The sequence below is a fragment of the Camelina sativa genome, chromosome 5 (genome assembly GCF_000633955.1).
Source record: "Camelina sativa cultivar DH55 chromosome 5, Cs, whole genome shotgun sequence".
Taxonomy (NCBI): Eukaryota; Viridiplantae; Streptophyta; class Magnoliopsida; order Brassicales; family Brassicaceae; genus Camelina; species Camelina sativa.
This window is the reverse complement of record NC_025689.1, coordinates 10,946,762-10,972,345: the sequence shown is the minus strand read 5'-3', so window position 1 is coordinate 10,972,345 and position 25,584 is coordinate 10,946,762. Positions and strand designations below refer to the sequence as shown.

The 25,584-nt window shown below is 31.8% G+C and overlaps 2 protein-coding genes, 1 long non-coding RNA gene and 1 pseudogene across 4 annotated transcripts; 2 read left to right on the top strand and 2 right to left on the bottom strand.

Moving 5' to 3' along the window:
• LOC104789124 (mavicyanin-like) lies at nt 4,648-5,217 on the bottom strand. Its single transcript, XM_010514868.1, has one exon. It carries the CDS (start codon nt 5,215-5,217, stop codon nt 4,648-4,650), a length of 570 nt encoding a protein of 189 aa, XP_010513170.1.
• On the top strand, nt 10,942-13,112 carry LOC104786510. Its single transcript, XM_010511932.1, has 2 exons — nt 10,942-10,998; nt 11,152-13,112. Exon 2 carries the CDS (start codon nt 11,152-11,154, stop codon nt 12,970-12,972), a length of 1,821 nt encoding a protein of 606 aa, XP_010510234.1. The 5' UTR covers nt 10,942-10,998; the 3' UTR covers nt 12,973-13,112.
• Nucleotides 13,234-14,413, top strand: LOC104786509. Of its 2 annotated transcripts, none has more exons than XR_767533.1 (3): nt 13,234-13,339; nt 13,929-14,158; nt 14,265-14,413. It is a non-coding gene; the product is annotated as an uncharacterized LOC104786509 (long non-coding RNA). The 2 variants fall into 2 exon arrangements; XR_767532.1 differs by having other exon boundaries at nt 14,262-14,413.
• Nucleotides 19,106-19,848, bottom strand: LOC109133003 (annotated as a pseudogene).

Genomic DNA, 25,584 nt, shown 5'->3' with positions numbered 1-25,584 from the left:
TCTCAGGACCTAGAGGTTCAGCGTCCTGAACCCCATCCGGCTCCTTATCATTTGCCGTGGCCATGTCTGTACTTTCGGTAATTCCCTGAACCTCGGTCTGTTTTGCACCCTTAGACTTTCGAGGATTTTTGTCTTTGGAACCTAATGGTCTACCTCGTTTCAAACGGGTTTTATACTCTGTAGCAACTTGAATATTGTGTTCCTTCTGAACATCAATTCGTACTGGTGCATTGCAAGCTGGTATGTACGATTTTGTTACTCTCTTTGGGTCAGCAAAGGAATCTGGCAATTGATTAGCTAGCTGCTGTAAATGTATAATCTTTTGAACCTCTGCATCACATGCTAGAGTTCGAGGATCTTGCCAATTTAAGGATGTTTGATTCCATGTTAATTCCTTGACCAGCTTGCTAGTCTCACCACCTAACATAGGGAATTCGGACTCAATGAATTGACAGTCCGCGTATCTGGCCTTAAATAAATCTCCTGTTAATGGCTCGAGATACTTTATAATGGTGGGTGACTCATATCCAACATATATTCCCATCCTCCTCTGAGGTCCCATCTTAGTTCTCTGTGGTGGAGCAATAGGTACATAAACGGCACAACCGAATGTTTTGAGATGGGAAATGTCTGGCTCTTGACCCGTTAATAGTTGGGATGGTGAATATTTGTGTTCACTAGATGGCCTGATGCGTATGAGTTCTGCCGCATGTAATACTGCGTGTCCCCAAGCCGACACAGGGAGCTTCGATCTCATTAACAATGGTCGAGCTATCATTTGTATTCGTTTATTAAAGGACTCAGCTAGTCCGTTTTGTGTATGGACATGTGCCACAGGATGTTCCACACTCACCCCCATGGACATACAGTAATCATTAAACGCTTGGGATGTGAATTCACCAGCATTATCTAGACGTATAGTCTTAAGTGGAAAGTCTGGAAAGTGTGCTCTTAGCCTTATAATCTGAGCCAACATCTTAGCAAATGCTAGATTTCTTGTGGATAACAAGCAAACATGCGACCATCTGGTTGATGCATCTATCATCACCATAAAATATCTAAACGTCCCACTAAATGGGTGTATTGGTCCGCATATATCTCCTTGTATCCTTTCCAGAAAGTTTAAAGTCTCTCTTGTGACTTTTACTGGTGAAGGCCTTATAACAAGTTTCCTTTGTGCACATGCTACACACGTGAGATGTTTAGGGATAACTTTCCTTTCACTTAGGTTATGCCCATTCGAACTCTTAATCAGTTTACGCATCATGTTCGAACCCGGGTGGCCTAGCCGGTCATGCCATAGAGTGAACTGTTCATTGAACATTCTTTGCTTATCCAAGTTAGCCTCTATCATATTAATCTTAGCATGGTATAAACCAGTGGCTAGTGCAGGTATAGTCTCTAGGACCTTCTTTTGTCCTTTTACATTTTCTGTAATGTATAGGAACTCTCTAGTTCCTTCACCCTTGGTTTCCACATGATAACCATTTAATCTTATATCTTTAAAGCTCAATAAGTTTCTCTTAGAGCTGGGTGAATATAAGGCATCACTCAATTCAATATGTGTGCCATTAGCCAACAGAATGTGAGCCTGGCCGTAGCCCTCTATCAAGTTAGCTATACCCGCAATTGTACTAACATTGGCATTTTTCATGGTGAGGTTTATAAAATATCTTTTATCTCTTAAAATAGTGTGGCTGGATCCACTGTCCACCACTAGTTCACTCATATCCTCAGCCATTTCTATATAAAACAACATTTGTGTTTTAATTTAATAAGGCAAATAATTTATAAAATAAATCCTTGAATTTAAACCAAATCAATTATCCAATACATAGAAATAAATCAAAACATGAAAGCATAGTTTTAAACCAAAATAAAACCGAAAATTCATTCATCCTCTTTAAGGAGATCGGAAGTCTCTAGGGAGTCATCATTCTCATCATCGAGATGCACCAATAAGTTGGCTTATGGGTTTTTCTTCAAACTTTCTTGATATGCATCAATTAGATGTTTGGGAGTTCTGCAGTTTCTCATCCAGTGGTTTGACATACCACATCGGTGACAAACCGATTTTGCCTTAGTTTGTGGCTTGGAAATACCACGACCTCTACCACCACGTCCGCAGCTGGCTTGGCCTCCTCGACCACCACGTCCTCTGCCACCACGGCCACGGCCGTAGTGTCTCTCTCTGTGGACGTAGTTGGTCTCTTTAGGCTCTTTAGGCTCCTTAGGCTCTGCAGGACTTTTCTTTCCCAAATCAACTTTGTGTCCTTCTGGTAATGGGGCTGTACCAGGAGGTCTCATAGCACTATTCATCAGCAATAGTTCATTGTTCTGCTCAGCTAGCAGTAACACCTCATTGAGTTCCCCATACTCGGCATACTTTGTTTGCCGGTATTGTTGCTGAAGAACCATATTGTTAGGACTAAAAGTAGACAAAGTCTTATCTATTAGCTCCTTTTCTGTTACCACAGTACCACACAGCCTAAGGACTGAGACAATCCTAAAAAGCTCAGAATTATAATCATCCAAGGTTTTGAAATCCTGGATCCTTAGGTGTTTCCAATCGTACTCGGCCTTTGGAAGGAGCACCGTCTTTTGGTGCCCTTATCTGCGTTTAAGCGTTGTCCAAAGGTCGAGAGGATCCTCTATGATTAGGTACTGGTTTTTGAGACTCTCAGCAATGTGATGATGCATATGCTGGATACACTTATTCTTTTGCTTGTCCGAGCTCTTATTACCCTCTTCTATGCATTCGAACAAGTCTTTTGACTTCAGGTTGATCTTGGTGTTCATTGCCCATAGCAAATAGTTGTCACCAGAAGCATTCAAGACTGGATAGTCTAAGTGCTTAAGACTTGCCATCTGCGCACAACAGAAATAAACATCCGAATATTAGCATGCGATATTTAAGATCGAACCATGCACTCAATCAATAGGACATGCGGTATTTGAGACCGAACCATGCCTTAGGCCATGCGATATTTAAGATCGAACCATGCCTTGCCACATTTGGTTTATGGTTTAAATTCATGCATGCAACAAAAGCAAATAGTCTAAGCATGCAACAATTTTAGATAGGATTTCCTTTTTCTTAAGTTTCCTATTTAGTCTAGGATTTAATCTTTTAATACTTTGGATAATTGCTAAATTAATTTAGGAACTTATCCTAATGTTTTAATTCCAAAAATATATGCTTTTAATCATTATGGAATTTTAACAAAATTTTTCTCTTGATCAGATTCAATCCTAGATCACAAAACTAATTCATGCAGCCGATTAAACATTCTTATGCGAATTCGATTTCTTATATGAAGCATGAACAATCCAAGTTTTAAATCTCCTAGAACAGTTAGATCAAATCCTATCTTATGATCCTAACAATTTAATTCTAGATTCTTATGCAACACAAACAATCAAGCAATCATAGACAATTTAATCAACCAATTCGGATTTTTAAGTTTGATGTAATATAGTGCAATTTCTCAAACAATCTAACAACCTAAACAACTGATTTTAAGTTTTAGGATTTAAAGGATTTAAGTTTTGTTAGATTGTATACTTGGATGTCTTAAGGGTCCGATATTTTAAAGGTTCAATTCGGTCATAGGGTTTTGAGAGGGTTCGATATTGTTTACCTTAACACCACAAGGATTCTGACCAGATATGATCTGGGAGCTAAAGACCTCAGATATCTCACAAACCTAGATCCTCGAACAACTTCCACGAACCACGAACTGCTTCCCGCGAACTCGAACTGCTTCCCGCGAACACGAACTGCTTCCTGCGAACAGCTCCTTGCGCGCGAACTCACCCCCGAACCAAGTAACCACAAACCTCGATAAGGTTTTGAGAAGATCTCGATCACGAGCTAAGGATGCTCGTGTATCAATAGAAAGAACTTCGAGACCAAGAGAAGATCTCGAAGGAGATGAAGAACAAGAGGCGGTTTAGGGTTTTAGGGAAGAAGAGAGAATCGGCGGCTGCCTTTAGGGTTTTAGGGTTTGAGGCTATCGTGCTGATAACGTGTTATGAATATAGAGTTTAGGGATAAAGCTCTTGTTATTCTTATTGATTAATCCCGAGGTTACATGCATATATATAGTAGAGTACAAAGCTAAAGCTTAAACCGACATAATAGAGTAATGGCCGAGTAAGGCTTCGGCTCATGGGCCGAATGTGTGTGGACTGAGTATGGCCGATGGACCGAGACTCCATGGATAATATACGGGCCGGTCTATTGAGTCAACTAAGTATTTCACAACACTATGCAAATTTTAGATTAGTTTAATACTTTTTATTATGCAGTTTTGTTTATGATTACTTAAACTTTTTTAAGTTTTTTAAAGTAGATGTTTCTTAATCTACATTCTTTTGTTTAAAAAATTTATATTTTGAAACGCAGGAAGTATTAAAAAAAAGTTCACTTGATTATGATGATTGGTGGTGATATTAAATTCTTTTAGAAAAATAATATTTGAATTAATGAATAAGCTAAATTCTAATTACAAGATAGCAAAACCTAATTAAATAAAGTAATGCAAAGAAGAAAAAAGAAAAAGGAATATGTTGTTTCAGTGTTTAACAACGAACCTTCACTCGCTATTACAAAAGGAAATTAAAGTGTAATAATAAAAGACAAGACTAGAATGCTAAGATCAATGCCAACAAGCTGAAGCCGATCCAAGAAGCCGACTTTGAGGCACCACTTTGAAGAGGTGATGGAGCCATCTGATGCTGATACTGTGGAGCGTTGGCTGGTGAAAGAGACGAGGAAGAGCTTGGTGATCGGACAGGTGCAGGAACCGGAGCAGCGACGTGACCCAACGAGGCTGGCAAGACATGGATCTGAAGCTTCTGCCCTGACTTGCAGTGACCAGGAACTCCGCATATGAACTGTTGGACTCCCGGTTTGGTTAGAATGATTGAGTCGGACCCAGTATTGTATGTCACAAGTGGTTTAGACGATTCACACAGCTGAAAATCATTGTGAGTGACTTCAGTGACGTCGTGGAAATTGTTGTTGTATGAGAAGACCAAAGAGTCTCCGACTTGAAAAGTTCTTGATGAAGCCCAAGCCTCGTAATCAACTTCTATCATCGTCCATCCCTTTGAGTCTCCGACCTTGTGAACGGTTCCTCCAACGGTAATTCCAAAAAGAGTTACAAGAATCAACAAAGAAGTAAAAAACATGTTCTTCTTAGTCAAAGCCATGATCGTGTTTTTTGTTCTTAATTTGGGAATGAGAGAAACAAGTCTGAGAGAGATGATCAATGGAAGTAATGAATTTGTTTGGTGAGAAGTTGAGAAGGAGGATACAAATGTATAACTGAAGAAAACATTTAAATAAAAAATGGATACGACAAAACAAAAGAAACATCTTTCGCAAATAGTGAAATACTGTACCCCTAAAATTATTTAGTAAACGAATCATGATATAGCTATCAAGTGTCCTATTTAGAAAGTGTTTGTGCATGTGCCTGCCGATTTATAAATCTTAATTTCTTCATCTAGGGGTTTCTTAGTATATATTAGTAATAAAACTTGACTTTATATGAAATATAGTACGAAATCTAGCTAATAATTCTCGATTTTATAGTTTCATACCACAAAAAAACGTTTGATAGAATCTCCGAAAGAATTTAGATGAAGAACAATTTGTGAATTAGCTAGTCAAATCTGTGAATTCAATGCTTGTTTTAACTTATTTACTTAATTCAATCTGTGAACAATTTGTGAATTAGCTAGTCAATGCTTGATTTAACCCGCGGTACACTGCGGAACAATATTTTTAATTTTAAAAATTTTAAATTTATATTGTATTTATTTATTATTTTATTATTGTTTTATTAATTTTAAAAATATAAAATTTTACAGGTATTCAAAGTATATGATTTTTGTAGTGTTTTCAAGGTTTTAACCCGTGTAGTATATGTATAGTTTATCTCCTTGTACACATCTAAAAGTGTTTTTAAAAAAAACAACTCCACTTAACTCCCTATATGAGATTAATGACAACCCGTCTCACCAAAATCAAAATAAGTTTTTGCATAAAAGAAATAATCAAAATAAGTTTTTTTTATCAAGTTTAATTATGTTAATTTTTTTACCAAATTAGCATATTTTTATTTTTTATAATTTTTCTATGTCAATATATATAGTTTATGATATTTAATAGAATTTTAATTTTTTAGTAATTTCTCAAAAAATAAAAAAAAAATAAACCAAATTATATGGAGGGTTTTCAACATATTTAATGTGACATTTTATAATTGGATTTTCGGTTTAGAAAATTTATTAATGTTAATATAATTATGGAGATTGTAAACTTTTGTTATGAAAATCTGTTGTATATCATTTAAATTTGAGAGATTCTATAGCATCCATAAAAATAGTTTTTGAGATTTAATGGATTAAAACTTTAATGGGTAGAGTTGTTTTTGGAAAAATAAGAATATGTAGATGTTGTTAAGATTTTATGGCAATAAATGTAACAAATGTTACATTTAAGGATCTCCCTGATCAGGATCTCTAGAGAGCTCAATGTAAGGGCAGATTGTCTAGCCCGTTCTTCAAGATTGCTTTCCTCTGAAATTTCCTTTGTAAACTCTTTTCCTCCGGTTTGGGCAACCAATCTTGGAGTTATTTTTTAATTTGATTAATGTTTGGTTGAAAAAAAAAAAAAATGTAACAAATGTTAGTCAATTTAAGAAAGTTTAGTATCTGAGTTTCTCTGCAATGTTAGTTATGGAATTGTTTTAACGGTTACTGTTGTAAAAAACAAATTAAATAAGTAAAACTTAAAAGACATAAAACAAAATGTACTTCAAAAATGTTAATATAGATTTATATAGCTAAAATTATAAAAAAATATTTAAATATATTGTATGTAAAAATATATGAGTTAATATGATTCGTTTATGGAGTATATGCTTTATCTTTCTAAAGCTTATATGTGATATCTTTTTATTTCCATAAAAAAAATTTAGTAATTATTGCGAAAATACAGAATTTTTTTTTTTGTGTGATATTTATGAAGATTGTCTTTTAATTAAATGCTAAACTATACTCCTACAAGACCTTGAAAATTTACTAATTAATTTACATTTCCGATGTCTCATACTATATACTAATGGACTCTAATTCAACAGGCCAATTTTTTGCCTGTCAAAATATAAGAAACTAGATAATAACCCGCGTTGGTAGCTTGGAGAATTTTTTTTTATTTTGTTATTTGTTAATATTATGTTTATGTTGTATCATTCATTTACATGTTATATAATATAGTACTATATGGTGAATTTTGATTCATATTAAACTACTAATAGGTAGGCCTGGAAACTACTACCGATACCCGTATTGGACCCGTTTTTCGGTTTGTATCCGTCCCAAAAAAAGGTACCCGCAGCTTTAGGATCGAGTGAAGGGTAGAATAATTATATTATCAATGAATAATGATCGAGTATCGGTATTAATTTAATTTTTGAGCGTCTCGTTATCCGTCTCATTACCTGTTTTATTACCCGACTCATAAATACACATTAATATTTTATAGAATAATGTTACCAGCGTGAGGAAATATTTATGTATATTTGGATTTGTTTGTTACAAAATAATAGTAGAAAATTTATTAATTCTATACATTTTATAAAATCATATATTTAATTTACTTAAGGTCATACTCTGATTTCGACCCGTAGTTGGTACTACTATTTTGGTTTGGTGCAATATCAAATTCGTTAATTATACATTCAGTAAAGCCAAAAAAATCCAACAAAACATGTATTGACCCGTGATTTGGTATTACAAATTGATGTGATCGTGTTTAGAGATCTTAATATACCAAATTTACAAATTGAAGTTATTGGTATAACATGTTGTATATTAATTTTCTAGGTGAAAATTATAATTAGGTTATGTATATTATCAATATTATACACTTAGTATTGTTTATATAGTGAATATTGTGTATAAACAATTAAGTTTTAGCCAATTAAATAGTTTGTTATTATTTCCTAAGATTTATGAAACAATAAATAGAGTTTTATTATTTTGTAAACAAATCTAAACTTTTCTTTTGTTAGTTATTAGAATAATTAAAATATAATAGCATTTTTGTAATATGTCACATTAGAATTGGTTAAATTTTTAACAACATAGCTTAAATAAGTATATAGATATATTTTAAAAATACAAACAATGTTTTATCCTAATTTTAATATATATTTGTTATTATTAAATGATTTAGATATGTAAATATTTAATCTTAGTTTTATAAATAAATTTAAGTTTTATAATTTTCTAAATAGTTTGTTATTGTTTCCTAAGATTTCTGAAACAATAAATAGAATCTGTTTAATTATTTTATTAAATAATTTTGAAATTATTTTATTAATGATTTCTTGTAATCTAATAAATTAATAATTACTATTTTTTTGGATAATTATTTTCAGGATAAATTAATAATAACTAATTAATTTTACGTTTCCGATGTCCCATACTATGGAATCCAATTCAACAGGCTAATTTTTCGGCTGCTAAAATATAAGAAATTAAGAAGTACGTATTTGTGAGAGCATAAGAAGAAAAAGAAATATATTACATTAGTTCTGTTGGAGTAAACAAAAACACTAGAGAAGAAAAAAAAACCTACAACTCAATCAAAACGTAAGAAGTACAACCAAAAGAATCATATATATAAAAGTAAGGTTTCACTTTCTCCTTATTGGTCTACTTGGCATGCAATGCAATTTTAACAAAAGATTTACATTAAAACACAAATTTAGAAACAATTAATTTCACATTTACCTCACATAATATAAAACTGAAATCAGATAAATTCTCCCTATAAATTATGCATTAACTTTATTTCTCCACTAAGTTGTATTAATTAATTGTATTAAAACAAAACAATAAATTAGAATTGTAACTCTCATTTTTCTAAATGTAAATTTTCATCATTTCTCTTCCTATAAATACTTATTATCTTATTCTCTTAGTTTATCACTCTTTCATTCTCTCATCTTCTTCCACTACTCTCAAATTTCTTTTTTTATTTTTTTTATTTTATTATTATTGTTGTTGTATGGGTTATAAAAAATTCAAATATCATTGTAAAAGCTTAGTTTTAGAGTTTGTATGATATATATATCTTATATATATTTTATAATCTTTTAAAAGGTTTATCTCCATTTTCCATTTTATATTAACATCTTATAAGTCATTATTTTCATACTTTCTTACAATATTCACCACACAATAAGATCATGAAGTTGGAATGATCCATATCTAATTATCTATTATGTCTATGGTTATCTCACATATTCATGTATCATTTTAATAATTTATAAAGATCAATATAATTTTTCTAAGTATCTATTTTGTTTTGTAAAGTCTATCAACTCTATTTATAAAGACTATTTTGTTTTGTGTTCCAATTGATAAATCTGCAAAGATCAATATAATATATATATTTTTAATGATTTGAAGTTTTTGAAAACAAAAAGAACATAATTAAAAAATTGGTTTTTGTGTGTTTAATCAAAATAAAAAATGATCCAAAAAAGAAATCATATTCAGCTGGAACTTAAATATAAAAATAAATTATGATTTTAAAAATACCATTTAACTAAATTCTGTAAAGATGAAACCATTAGTATGAAATCTAGCACTATAAATTAAATTGATGAGTGAAAAACAAAAAAAAACCAAAAAAAGTTATCCGTGGGGTTTTAAAAATTATTGAGATTGAAGAATTCATATAATTTTATAAGAAAACTAATTTAGTTTGTCACTTCAAAAGTAATATTTGTTTATTTTGAAATATTATGTGTAGGTGTTGAGTTTATATCAACAAACAACCAAATCATGTGAATTTTGATTTGGCCACTTGGTATTTCTTTTATTTTAGGTTGTAAAAAATTAAAATATTTATTTATAATTAAAGGCATGTAACTCCATTTAACTCAAATATAACTCCTATCCAATAATTGTACATTAATTCATTCCTTCTACTAACTTCTTTATCTTTCAAGAGAAAATATTTTTGGTTAAATTTAAATATTTTTTAATTATTTTAGTTGGCTAAACTTATTGGGGGCATTCTCAAAAATGCCCCTTTTTCCATATCTCTTTTTAAAAATACCCCTTCATGTTGACCATTTTTAAAACTACCCCTCTTTATATACAAAATGACCAAATTACCCTTTTTGAGTGACAGCAAGAATGTACAGTCATCAAAATCGAAAATATTTCCCGCCAAAAAAATTTTCCGCCAAAATTTTTTTTCCCGCCAAAATCGAAAAATTTTCCCGCCAAAAATATTGAAATTTATACCTTTTAAAAACCTTGTAAATGCTTTTAAAACCACTAAAGAAAGAAAATAACGACAACTCAATCAAAACGTATAATCTATCGAACTAAAAGAATAGGAAGCAAGTTGGATCCTATCAAAACAATGTTAGAGGTGCATCCAAAAAAAGAACAAAGATATAATAATAAAGGACAAGACTAGAATGCTAAGATCATGGCCAACAAGCTGAAGCCGATCCAAGAAGCTGACTTTGAGGCACCCCTTTGAAGAGGTGATGGAGCCTAGAGTCATCTGATGCTGATATTGTAGAGCGTTGGCTAGCGGAGACGAGGAAGATCGGACAGGTCCAGGAACCACGGGACCCAGGAGTCCCCCGGTAAAACGTGGATTTGAAGGTTCTGCCCCGACTTGCAGACCAGGAATATTTTAATTAGTGACAAAAACCATATGGGAAGAAAAGTTATTCTTTATTTGAGCGAAACGAACATAGTAACAAACTAGAAGAAAAGAACAAAAATCTACTTTGCTTCTACCAGAACTCGAAGGATATAACAATTTAAAGTAGAAGATATGATGGCTTATATATAGAAGAAAGATCTTATATTATGTAGAACAATTAAATTTAAAAGATCTTAACCGAAATACCAGGGACAACGGTGGATTCAACCAAACAAAAATATAACGTATCCTTCCATGCTTCTCTGCGATTTCATTTTGATTTTTCATGTGCCTTTGAATTTTTTCTTTTATTTATTTATTTAGGGTTTAGAAAATTGGTGACTTTGCTTTGCGTTGGAGTTTCTCACTTTTTGTCTTTGTTGTGTGTGATTTTTCAGATGAGTGTTGCGACCGATTCTCAAGTGCATTCTTCAGATACTTCGTCTGATGAAAAAGCCAGTCACAAACCACTTTTTTTGTGCCCTCTTCCACGAATAATGAAAGGATACTCCGGTTTTTTCATTTACCCGGTCAACTCTTCTCCCGAATACGTTGTCTCTACGACAAGAAGTGATACGCAGTATGAAGATCACTCGGTACTCCCTTTGTTTTGGTGCAACAATAAAGAATTTGATATTAATGGTGGGTGCGGCATATGCAGATATTCAAATTTTGGTACAGACTATTATTTCTGTGTCGAATGTGATAAAATATTTCACAAAGAATGCATCCAATCTCCATCTAAAATCAAACAACCTTACCATCCTGAACATTCTCTCCAACTTTCATATTTTCGTTTTCGTGATTTTGGAAAACAATCTGGGTGTTTATGTTGTGGAAGAGAAACAATGAATCTGGTGTATTATTGTACCAAATGTAAAGCTAAAATGCATACAGTATGTGCGATGAAGCCAATACCCTTCCTCGTGGAACAACCAAAAATCCATGACCATCCCCTCACTCTTTTTCCTAGGCAAGCTTCACTAACTTGCAACGTTTGTGGCTTATTGAGAAAGCTTAGTCTGACCTATGTTTGCCTCGAATGCAACTTTGTTGCTCACAACGATTGTATGAATTCACCAAACGTCATCAAGATATCACGTCACCACCATCGTATCTCCTACACTTCTTCCATCCAGCTCGAAGAATGTTTTTGTGGAGTTTGTCGTAAAAGTATTGATTGTGACTATGGTGCGTATACTTGTAATAAGTGTAGTGATTATGCTGTCCATTCAAGATGTGCTCTTGCGAAGCATGTTTGGGACGGAAGAGATCTCGAAGGTGTTCTAGAAAAAGATGATACAACAAAAGATGTTGAGTCTTTTGAGAGGATATCTGAAGGAGTGATACTTCATTTTCTTCATGACCATAATCTCCAGCTCCAAGTAAGCATATTTTATGATGAAAATAAGCTTTGTCAAGCGTGTGTACTTCCTATCTTTAAAAGTAGCTACTATTCTTGTATGGAGTGTGCGTTTGTCCTCCATGAAACTTGCGCAAAAGCTCACCGCATTATTCAACATGCATTACATCCTCATCCACTTGCATTAAAGACTGACTCGGGATATAGTCAAGGTTACTTCTTTTGCAGTGCTTGTAATCGTTGTACAGGTGGTTTTATCTATCAATGTCCAATAAGGGAATGCGAATTCGACATTGACATTCGGTGTGCTTCAATTTCTGAGCCGTTTGATTACAAAGGTCATGAACACCCCTTATTCTTAGCTTTAGATCCAAGAGAAAAACTTGAGTGTCTCATATGCAAAAAAAGATATGCCGTATATGATGAATATGAGTTAAGGTTTATGAATTGCATAAATTGTGGTTTTATCGTATGTATGGACTGCACTACCTTACCATACGAAGCAAGGTATAAGTATGAAAAACATTTTCTCAAAATTTTATATGGAGAAAAGTTATATGAGAAAGATTGGTGGTGCGAGGTGTGTGAACATAATTTAAAAGACACACATACAAATGTGTTATATTGGTGCAGCGACTGTTGCACTACTGTTCATATTGAATGCTTATTAGGTAAAGACCCATATGTGAAGCCTGGTCAGTTTTTCGAAGTAAATGGGAAGGAAGTTGAAGTTCTTTGCAAAACTTATGCTTCTCGACCATTATGCGGTAATTGCAAGAACCCTTGTCAAGGAAAAATATTGAAGAGAGACAACCTTATAGCATGCTCCCGGAGATGTGGGTCTAAGATTTTTTAATTGAGTCCAATGTGTTTATATATTCCTCTATATATTTAAGTTAATTTACGTTTATACTTTATTTTAAAATGTTAAGCTTTGACATAGATGTGTAAATGTTTGTTTCTTTCATATAATCTTATATATAATAGCAGAGTTTTCTCTCATTCTAAACTATCCACATCAGCAGCAAAAATTAATAAATTCGTTGGGCTTTGTATAAGTCCAAATAATATAATATTTTAAAGTTCAACTGATATAAGCCCATTTCAACAGATTTGAGTATGCTGAAATTAAATCAAAAAGCCAGAAAAACGTCGTCGCCATCTTCCAGATCATCTCTTCGGGAAACATCTGAGTAACAATTCTCCTTCTCTCCCATGGCTGGGTAAGTCCTTCTTCTGGGTTCCTTCTTCCGGAATATCTTGCTCTGGATTTTGCCTCGGTTATGGTCTTTTTTCTTTCGTGATTAGCCTGATTTGTAGGATTAACAGGATTATCATCTTTAATGATTTTCATCCTCATCATCATCATCTCGATTTATGAATTAAGGTGCTTTTTCAGTATTAATAAATGGGTATTGTGGAGTTTCATTTCTATGTGTACTTTTGGTTCTATATGATGCTTTAATATGTTGTTATGCTCATCATATATCGGGTTCGACATAATGATTGTCAAGAATAAAATTATCACATGTTTCAATGTTTCATTAATTCACAATTTTTCATATTTATACATATAAACCATGATATTCGTATCAGATTTTAATTTTGTTGGTTGGATTTATGTTCATGTTTTTGTTTTCAGTTTATTTGTGTGTAACTTTTTGGTTATTGTAAAATCAATTCAGTTTTGTTTTTGTTTTGGTCTGATATTGTTTGTTGTTTGGTCTGAATCATGTTGTTTTTTGCGTCTGTCTCTGTTTTCAAACCTTGATCAGTTGATTTGTTTTTTTGTTTTTTTGCTTTGATCTGCAGAATGAAAGCTCAACAACATGGCATCAAGATCAACAACAAATAATCAAGGAGGATAATGAATCAAACACCAAAGAAAAACAGCAATGAATCATCTGCTGACTATTATATTTGATATTATAAAGGAAGAAACTAACTACGATTTTTGTACTCTTCCGCAGATGAACATGGTGGCAAATGAAACCAAGAGACACACATTTACGAAACATGAATATCAGCATCCACATATGCGGGTAAAAGATCAAACCATTTGTTATTCAAATAAACCAGATCGTTTATTTAAAACAAATAATCAAATATTCAACTAATCACGTTTTCTGTTGTTCCAAATCAAAGAAGGTAAACAAGAAGATCTAGGAGAGAAGGAAGGTAAAGAGAGATCAGAGAAGGGACCAAGAAAGCTAATTATTTTGTAAACAAAAAAAATTCAGTTTTAACAATTTTCCTCATTAAACGTTAATCTTATTCAACAATCTATTTTCCCATAACTGATCCTCACACAACAAAACAACCAGTCATGATAATCCCCTCAGGGTTAATCAATTTTCAAACCAACAAGTAAATACTTACAAGTTCCCCGTTGGTGTGACAACCAATTTAACAATAACGGACTCCAAAACCTTTACTTCCCTTCTTCATCCAAGAAATCTCCCAAGCTTTCTCAACAAAAAAATTACAGATTTCGCAAGCTAAGAAATCAAAAACTAACTTAGTCAACGCCCACACCAAAACTAATAACGAATCCTCGACAATCAAATCCATAAACAACTACATCAAAAATTGCAACCCAAACAAAGAGAAAGCTGAAAGCTGGAAACGGAGAAAGAACTGATGGAGAAGAAAGAAAGAATAAAGAAACGGACATGTGAGGTACACCTATAAGGTTTTGTCGCCGGTGTGCCTCCAGCTCATCGATTAATCAGAGGAAGCTATTCTCTTCGTTGCTCACAAAATTCAAAATTTAGTTTTTCTTTTCATTTTCTTTTACTAAAAGGCCTAATTTTATGTTTAAGTTTTTAAAGTAAAACTGGTCCAAAGTTTTTGTTCTAATAACATGCCCAATAGTCATTTTAAAAACAAAAGGAAGACAACATTTTATAAACAAAGGAAAAATCTGTTAAATTCGGTTTTAAGGATTAAAACCGTAAATTAACCGAAAACCAAATAAACCGAAACAAATTTTATTTCGGTTAGGTTCGATAATATTTTCAAGTTAAAATAAACCAAAATCAAAATAACATAACGGAATAAACCGAATCCTAGGGATACTTTCAATTGATAAGAAAACAAAAAAAACAAAAAAACAAAACATAGGCTTTTTTCCACAATTAGAACAAAAAAAACATAGTAAGCAAAAAAATCTCATACTAAAAAACAAATAGGTCCATCGAGCGAAATAAAATTCTTTCGACAATTGCCTATTAACNAAATAATCAAATATTCAACTAATCACGTTTTCTGTTGTTCCAAATCAAAGAAGGTAAACAAGAAGATCTAGGAGAGAAGGAAGGTAAAGAGAGATCAGAGAAGGGACCAAGAAAGCTAATTATTTTGTAAACAAAAAAAATTCAGTTTTAACAATTTTCCTCATTAAACGTTAATCTTATTCAACAATCTATTTTCCCATAACTGATCCTCACACAACAAAACAACCAGTCATGATAATCCCCTCAGGGTTAATCAATTTTCAAACCAACAAGTAAATACTTACAAGTTCCCCGTTGGTGTGACAACCAATTTAACAATAACGGACTCCAAAACCTTTACTTCCCTTCTTCATCCAAGAAATCTCCCAAGCTTTCTCAACAAAAAAATTACAGATTTCGCAAGCTAAGAAATCAAAAACTAACTTAGTCAACGCCCACACCAAAACTAATAACGAATCCTCGACAATCAAATCCATAAACAACTACATCAAAAATTGCAACCCAAACAAAGAGAAAGCTGAAAGCTGGAAACGGAGAAAGAACTGATCGAGAAGAAAGAAAGAATAAAGAAACGGACATGTGAGGTACACCTATAAGGTTTTGTCGCCGGTGTGCCTCCAGCTCATCGATTAATCAGAGGAAGCTATTCTCTTCGTTGCTCACAAAATTCAAAATTTAGTTTTTCTTTTCATTTTCTTTTACTAAAAGGCCTAATTTTATGTTTAATTTTTAAAGTAAAACTGGTCCAAAGTTTTTGTTCTAATAACATGCCCAATAGTCATTTTAAAAACAAAAGGAAGACAACATTTTATAAACAAAGGAAAAATCTGTTAAATTCGGTTTTAAGGATTAAAACCGTAAATTAACCGAAAACCAAATAAACCGAAACAAATTTTATTTCGGTTAGGTTCGATAATATTTTCAAGTTAAAATAAACCAAAATCAAAATAACATAACGGAATAAACCGAATCCTAGGGATACTTTCAATTGATAAGAAAACAAAAAAAACAAAAAAACAAAACATAGGCTTTTTTCCACAATTAGAACAAAAAAAACATAGTAAGCAAAAAAATCTCATACTAAAAAACAAATAGGTCCATCGAGCGAAATAAAATTCTTTCGACAATTGCCTATTAACACATGCCAATTTTAACCAAATGAAAATCAGACAAATACAATTACACAATAAAAACAAAACAATACAAAATGCACATAAATATCGTGAAGAACATTTAATCTCAAATATATTTTATAACCCCAAAATTGTCATACACATCAACAGGGCTGGCTCAAAAAATATTAAATCCCGTACTAAAGTAAATAAATAACTGCTTTCCGTTCTATAATTTTAAAATCTTAAAAATTGGACTCTCTGCTACTAAGAATTTCAAAGAAAATAATGGAACCAGGTGCTTCGCCACTGCTAGCACCCACTCTAAGCCAAGCCTCTACACCAAATACATATAATCAAAAACATAAACGGAAAAATGAAAAAATACGTAAGAAAATACATTAGCATTGATGCCGGCTAAGCACATGTGCTGAGTAAACATTGAGTAATATAACACTGAGTAAACATAAAATTTAAACCAAGCATGATCAGCACATAACCCCGCGCAACGCGCGGGTTCTCATCCCTAGTTATTTATAGATGGATCAGTGTTGATGAGACAGGCAGGCAGCGTATTACATAAGTAAAGTGTAACGCCCCCTCGACTGCCACCTCTTAGTGGGCTCCATGTCCACTTTGATCCATGGGTTCACCTTCTTTAATAGGCTTCACATCTTCTAACTAGGTCCGTGAATCCATCCATATCCGACGACCATTTTGCTACGTTTGTGAGATTTTAAAGACTTGTTTACCATCCCTACAAACCACCCATGATATTTCTTTGTGTTTTATCCTCACTCCAACAGTTCAGACAATCACTTCCCGGAAATTCACCTATCATGACACTACTCCAGCTCAAGCAAGCTTAACGCTGGAATTCTCTCAGAACCTTTGACTGAAAAGATAAGTGTGCTTTGGTGATATAGGTTGCCAAATCAATTCTTTTAAACCTCTCTGCAAATCGAGGTACTGTCACATAAAGATTGTGAGGCATCATTGCCATCATCATAATCAAAATCTACTTGAGCTTTTAATATATACCGACAATAAAGATTCTGAAGCTACATGACATTGTTGTCTTCCATGGCTTCTTCCAATTATAATACTCGATGTTATCGAGTTGAAATGGCAAGATCATCGTCATGGCACTACACGTCAAGTTCTTGTCCTTCAAAACAAAATGGAACGAGAATCTCATGCAGAAATACGCAATGGAAGAGCTAATTAAGAAGCAGTCTAATCAAAGATTCAGAGGATGGTGGTGTTATACAAACCTTCGCAATATAAAGAAATTTACAAGATCACAAGATTAATAACAATATATTCTATATTTATTATTTAGATATTTATATATTTACAATCATTAAAGCTTATGATTATGATAGTTAATATACTATTTCCTAAACACTAAAGTGTTTTTCTCTCATCAATCTCTAACACGCAAGCTCATTCTGACTCCATACGACCATAACTGTGAGCCCACGCCTCAAGCTTACAGATTTGTTATCAAAACCTTAACCAAAACATCTTAGCTAGAACAATGCATATGTTCGATACACCCGAATCCATTTTCAGAGATGTCATCGCTGCTTATGGTTTCTCCGGTAGAATTTTAAGAGGCGGTTGATGTTTTCTTCAAGATTTCTAATTTCAGATGTGTGCCTTCTGCTTACACGCTCAATGCCTTGCTCTTATTTTTTTTGAGAAAAAGAGAGAGTCTTGAATTGGTTCCTCAGAGTTTGGTGAAAGCTAGAAAAATGGGTGAGAGGTTAGAGGGATCTACATTTGGAATATCGATTTTATGCTCTCTGTAGAATTGGTGAGGTAGATTGTGCTATTGAGTTAGTAACGAAACATAAGTATGGAAAATACTTAGGTTCACTCCTAGGGTGAATCTTGTTCACTTCTTCATTTTCAACCAATCAGAATCTTTTACACATTATTTTATTTAAGAGAATAAATCAAAACTAAATTAAAAAGCAAAACAGATTAAGGAATTACAAATTCTGTATATTTTTTTTTAAGAAAAGTTAAATATTGGCTTGGTTTAGATTTTACAATTATAATGAAATGATGTATCGGTTTGGTTTTACAAATAAGGTGATTAGAGTTTAGATTTTACAATTCAAACAAAATTATATGTCGGTTTGAGTTTACAAAGGAAGTGGTTAGGGTTTAGATTTTATAATTAAAACAAAATTATATGTCGGTTTGGGTTTACAAATGAGATGGTTAGGGTTTAGATTTTATAATTAGAATGAAATTATATGTCGGTTTGGATTTACAAATGAGATGGTTAGGGTTTAGATTTTACAATTATAATGAAATTATATGTCGGTTTGGATTTACAAATGAGATGGTTAGTGTTTAGATTTTACAATTAGAATGAAATTATATATCGGTTTAGGTTTATAAATAAGTGGTAAATTTTAATTTTACAGATTTTGTTTCTTTATTTTATAAGAAGGTGAATGAATATGTTCTTAAATACATTATGATATGTCAGATTTTTATTGGCTAAAATAATGAGAAGTGAACAAAGGGGTTCACCTTATGAGTGAACCCAAGAATTGTTCCATAAAGATGATGTCTTTAATGAAAAAGAAAGATATTACATTAGTTATGTTGGAGTAAACAAAAACACTAGAGAAGAAAAAAAAAACCTACAATCAATCAAAACATAAGAAGTACAACCAAAAGAATAAACAAAACCACTAGAGAAGGAAAATAACTACAACTCAATCAAAACGTGTATGAATCTATCAAACTAAAAGAATAAAGAAAAGAATAGGAAGCAAGTTGGATCCGATCCAAACAATATTAGAGGCTGAAGCTGCGTTATGTGGAGCTAGCTGGTGATGGTCCCATCTGATACTGTGGAGCATTATATATTGACCGGTGAATCAGCTAACGGAGATGGTGAAAGAGACGAGGAAGAGCTTGGTGATCGGACTGGTCCAGGAACTGGAGCAGCCACGGGACCCAAGGAGGCCGGCAAGACATGGATTTGAAGCTTCTGTCCCAACATGCAGTGACTAGGAACCCCGCATATGAATTGTTGGAGTCCCGGTTTGGTTAGAATGATGGTATCAGCTCCGGTATGGTATTTTGTCAGCGGGTTAGACGAGTCACACTGCTGAAAATCATTGTAAGTGACTTCAGTGACGTCGTGGAAATTGTTGTTGAATGAGAAGACCAAAGAGTCTCCGACTTGAAAAGTTTTTGATGAAGCCCAAGCCTCGTAATCAACTTCTATCATCGTCCATCCCTTCGAGTCTCCGACCTTGTGAACGGTTCCTCCAATGGCAACTCCAAAAAGAGTTACAAGAATCAATAAAGAAGTAAAAATCACGTTCTTCTTAATCAAAGCCATGATTGTTTTTGTGTTTTTGGTTCTTAACTTTGGAATGAGAGAAACAAATTTGAGAGAGATTATTAAGAGAAATAATGAGTTTGTTTGGTGAGAGATCGAGAAGGAGGTTAGAGTTTTTATATAGATCCGAGGGTCGGTTGAGATGATCCTATCCATCTCCAACTAAATACGTGTTAAATCTCGTATTTAACTCTTCTTTTTTTGCATTATGATCCCCAAATTTACAATTTTCTTTTTTCGTCTCTGAATACTATTATTTTTTCAACTCCAAGTCTCTCTATACTGTACTATGCGACTGTATTAAAACGAAAAGAAGGCCACAAGACAAAAGGGAAGAAGGGGAAGCAATTACATTTAATCATTTATTAAGCTAAGATAATCATGAAAACAAGAAATAAAGAATAAACATAGAGTTCACGTTAATAAACTTATAAAAAAAAAAAAAACAAATTCATTGTCATCGACAACGATAAGGATCAGAAAACCACAACTTGGCATGAGGTAGAGAGCCTTGGAATGGTAAGAAGTACAAAAAAGGGAGTGATGCAAATTCGACCCATACATATGCTTTTCTTACGAGGTTTCAACACATCATCACAACAACTAGGGATGTTAAAAGTGGGTAAAAACCCAGTGGGTACCCGAAACCCATGCTTAAAACTGGGTTTTGGGACCTGTTTTTTCTCTAAGAAATTAAATGGGTTAAAAATGGGCAGGTACCCAAAACTATAAAGTCTTACACGGGTTTACCCTATCAGTTATGGGTACCCATTGGGTTTTTTTTTCTTTTTAATCACCTATACTTTTTTTTTGTCAAGTCTAATCACCTACACTAAACCCGCAAAATCACATTTTCCTACCAAAAACACAAAACACGAAAACTCGTTTTTCTGCCAAAACCGCAAAATTACGTTTTCCCGCCAAAACAACAAAATTATATTTTCCCGTCAAACCGCAAAATCACGTTTTCCCGCCAAACTCGCAAAATCTTGTTTTACCTCCAAAACCGCAAAATCTCGTTTTCCCGCCAAAATCGTAAAATCTTGTTTTCCCGCCAAAACCGCAAAATCTAGTACTAAGGTAATATTTGAGGCTAAAAGCACAAAAATTAAGAAACAGTAAATATTGTTCATTTTTCCATATTCAACCAATAGAACAAAATATATATATATATATATAGAATCTATATAATAATAACAATCTGAATAAATGCGACCAACAGTTGTGTTTTTTCAATCGTACCTTTTGGATATTTTCTGAAAAGTCGTGATGGATCATTAGAACGGTTATTTATGAAAAGTCACAACTTTACAGGTTATTTATGAAAAGTCACAACTGTTCACTGTAAAGTTGTGTTGATTTGAACATTCGTATCTTTTGAAATCTATATATTTGTCTGATTGAACTGTTTTCATTTTTTTGCCATGATACAAAATCAACTAAAATTTAAATCTTAACGATTTAAACATTTTTCTAAATTATTTTATAGCATTCATTCTTTTAAAAGTCAAGAAAATTCTCTAATTCTTGATTTAACAAAATATTTTTGGAATGATGAATCTAATTTACATATTTTAGTTCATTTTAAATATAAAAGTTAAATGAAAAATACCTAGAGTGTTTTTCTAAGATTTAGATGGATTACATAGTGAGTTTTTGGATTTGACATTTCAATATATTTAAATCCAATTCGAATAAATGCCATCAAAAGCTGTTTTTTTTCAATCGTACCTTTTGAATAATTTTTTTTTAAATATGTAAAAAATTTAAATTGTATGTTTTACAAAAAGTTGCGATTGTTCATTGTAACAATTTTTTTGTAAAATTGCAACTGTTCATTGTAGAGTTGTATTTATTCGAATATTCGTATCTTTTGAAATCTATCTGTTTGAATTGTTTTCATTTTTTTGCCATGAGACAAAATAATATAAAATTTTAATATCAACAGTTTTTACAGCTTTCTAAATTATTCTCTAGCATTCATTCTTTTAAAAGTGAAGAAACTCTTCCAATTCTTGATTTAACAAAATATTTTGGAATGATGAATCTAATTTACAACTTTTAGTTAATTTTAAATATAAAAATCTAATGTCTATATATAATAGCAATCCGAATAAATGCCAACAAAAGTTGTGTTTTTTTCAACCACCTTTTGGATATTTTTTTAAAAAAAATCTGTAGAAAAATTAAATTGTGTGTTTTACAAAAAAGTTGCGATTATTCATTGTAACGGTTTTTTTTGTAAAGTTGCAACTGTTCATTGTAGAGTTGTGTTTATTCGAATATTCGTCTCTTTTAAAATTTAGATATATTTGTCTTTTTGAACTGTTTTCATTTTTTTGCCACGACACAAAATAATATAAAATTTCAATATCAACAGCTTTTACAGCTTTCTAAATTGTTCTCTGGCATTCATTCTTTTAAAAGTAAAAATATTCCTCCAATTCTTGATTTAACAAAAGATTTTTGGAATGACGAATCTAATTTACAACTTTTAGTTAATTTTAAATATAAAAATTTCATGAAAATACTCAGAGTTTTTTTTTTTAAGAGTTAGATGGATTATATAGTGAGTTTTTGAATTTGACTTCTTAATATGGTAATAAAGATGTCTTCTATTTAAAAGCAGTTTATATGGATTATTAGGTGAAATTAAGTGCAGATACAACATTTGTGATTTTTCGTAGCACCTTTTTATAATTTTTTAAAATTCAAATTGTTGTATCTGTTTATTGTAAAGTTGTATCTTTTCTCCATATTTTATTTATATCTTTTCATCACAACTTTTCGGTCTAATAGGTGTTTCTATTTAAATAGTCATGTCTTTTAGTCCATTTTATGTTTTTTTAGTCCATTTTATGTTGAATCTAAATAATTTAATATATAATATTCAACGTTATTCTATAAACTAACTAAAATTTTAGAAATGATTATAGCAATAGAGAAATTTAATACAACTTAATATATAATTTACTTTTTTTTTTGCCAGCAATATAAAATTTACTGTTGCATCTATTTTTATTGTAACTTTTTGTCAAAAAAATAGTTTAATATTTAAAAATAAGAATAACAATCTGAATAAATACGAACAACAGTTGCGACTTTCCTTAATATTTTTTTGTAAGAAAATTGTTTTCTTCTTTTTTTTAAACTCAAACAGTTTTATATGTTCATTTCAGAGTTGTATCTTTTCATTATATTTAATTCATATTTTTTCATCACAACTTTTCGTTCTAATAGATATGTCTATTTAAATAGTCATGTCTTTTGAACTTTCTATATATTTATCTTTTTCATCAATAACTAACAAATCAATCGTTGAAACAAATTTTCCATTTTTATGTTTAATCTAAATAATTTGAAATTAATATCTAATATTCAAAGTTATTCTATAATCTAACTAAAATTTTAGAAATAATTATAGCAATATAGAAATTTAATAAAACTTAATATAGAATTTATAGTTGCGTTGCATCTATTTATCGTAACTTTTCGTTAAAAATTATTTTAATATTTAAAATTTATACTTCTTCCATTTCAAAATATAGGATGTTTCAGGTAAATGCACACATATTAAGATACTTTATTTTTCTTTTAAAAAGTATCATATATATTTAAGTTAAAAAAATTTCAACTAATCATAAAGAAGGCTGTAAAAAAATGATTACAGATTATTAAATATATATTAAAATTTGTATGGAAAATTATAAAATATCTTATATTTTGAAACAAAAAAGAGAGGCCAAAACATTTTATATATTGAAATGGAGGGAGTATTATTTTGTTTTTAATTATATTTATTTAGTAGAAAATTATATTTACTCATTACAACCATTAGTTCAATATTCTCAGTTAGGATTACTTTGTCATAATAATTTTTTTAATTGTACCTTTACCATAATTCTTCATAAAAAACCTTTATATTTATAATACTTTAAATAATATTTTTTTCAAAGTTGCGTCTATTCTACATAATATTTTTTGTTATAAATATTCATTTTGATGGTTGTGTTTTTTGTAACAGTTTATATTTAATGTTTATGTATTCAAACTATTTTATTACATTCAAATGATTTTTTTTTGTCAACCATTGGGCCACAACTGGCCGGCCCATTAGCCAAATTCCTACATTCGTAGGAACCGGGGCTCGATCCCGGGTGTGATGGTGCCTTCTACAAATGGACTTACCTCCTGCCACTGCACTAAGGTCACTTCACCATTCAAATGATTTTATAATGTATAACTTTAAATTTTATTTACTTTTTTCTAAAATACTTCCCCCGCGACATCGCGGGGGGTCTGAGTCCTAGTTTAAATAGTTAAAATTTACTAAAATAATATACAAAGTGAAACTTGAAAAAATCTTTATATAAGGAAACTAGTTTCCAATATATAATTCAAGTCCATCTCTAATTAGTACGAGACCTTTTAGGAAGGAGCCCAGTAAGAAATCCATGAGGGCTGGACCACTTTGGAACAAAGCAGACAATATCATACTAATAGGGGAGTTGGCTTGGGATTGGTAAGCCCAACAATTGGTATTAGAGCCTAGGTTAAAATAATGGATCCAAAGAAGTGAGTATGACCTAATAGTTGGCGTGAGAGAAGCCTTTCAATGTAACACAATAAGAAAGATACCTCAAGAATACTTCGCGAATAAGAAGCACGGAGTCAATGGTGACAAGATTTCGTTAAGAGGGAGGTCTAAGGTTTGTGGTTCTTGGTTTGAGGGGGAGTACTGTTGGGATACAAACCAACATTACACATCGAAAGATAAGAAAATAATTTTCTAGTATATAAGTCAAGTCAAGTCCTACTTAGTATGATACCTTTTGAGAAAGACCCCAATAACAAATCTGTGTAGGTTTTGCAATCTTGGCTCAAAGAAAACAATGACTTGACTTAGACAATGTCATTATGATTTTGAGGATCATCATAATTCATGAATGTTGCACGGTTGAAAATGTATAACTGAAGAAAACATTTTAGAAAAATATGGATTACGACAAAAGAAGCATTTTTTTTTTTTGCAAATACTGAAATATTGTACCCCTAAAATTTGTTTAGTAATCAAATCATGATATAGCTATCAAGTGTCCTATTTAGAATGTGTTTATCTGTGCTTCTGTCTACCGATTTATGGATCTTAATTTCTTCATATAGGGTTTTCGTATTATTAGTAATAAAACTTGACTTTAGATGAAATATACTACGAAATATAGCTAATAATTCTCGATCTTATAGTTTCATATCACAAAACATTTGATAGAATGTCGGAAAGAATATAGATATAGATGAAGAACAATTTGTGAATTAGCTATCCAAATCTGTGAATTTAATGATTGTTTTAACTTATTTATTTGTATGGCTAACATTATAAAAAATATTAAAATATATTTTGGTGTGTATGAATATATGAGAAAAATAAAGATATTTCATTAGTTATGTTGGAGTAAACATAAACACTAGAGAAGAAAACAAAACCTACAACTCAATCAAAGTGTAAGAAGTACAACCAAAAGAATAAACAAAACCACTAGAGAAGGAAAATAACTACAACTCAATCAAAACGTGTATGAATCTATCAAACTCAAAGAATAAAGAAAAGAATAGGAAGCAAGTTGGATCCGATCCAAACAATATTAGAGCTAGGCTGAAGCTGCGTTATGTGGAGCTAGCTGGTGATGGTCCCATCTGATACTGTGGAGCATTATATATTGACCGGTGAATCAGCTAAAGGAGATGGT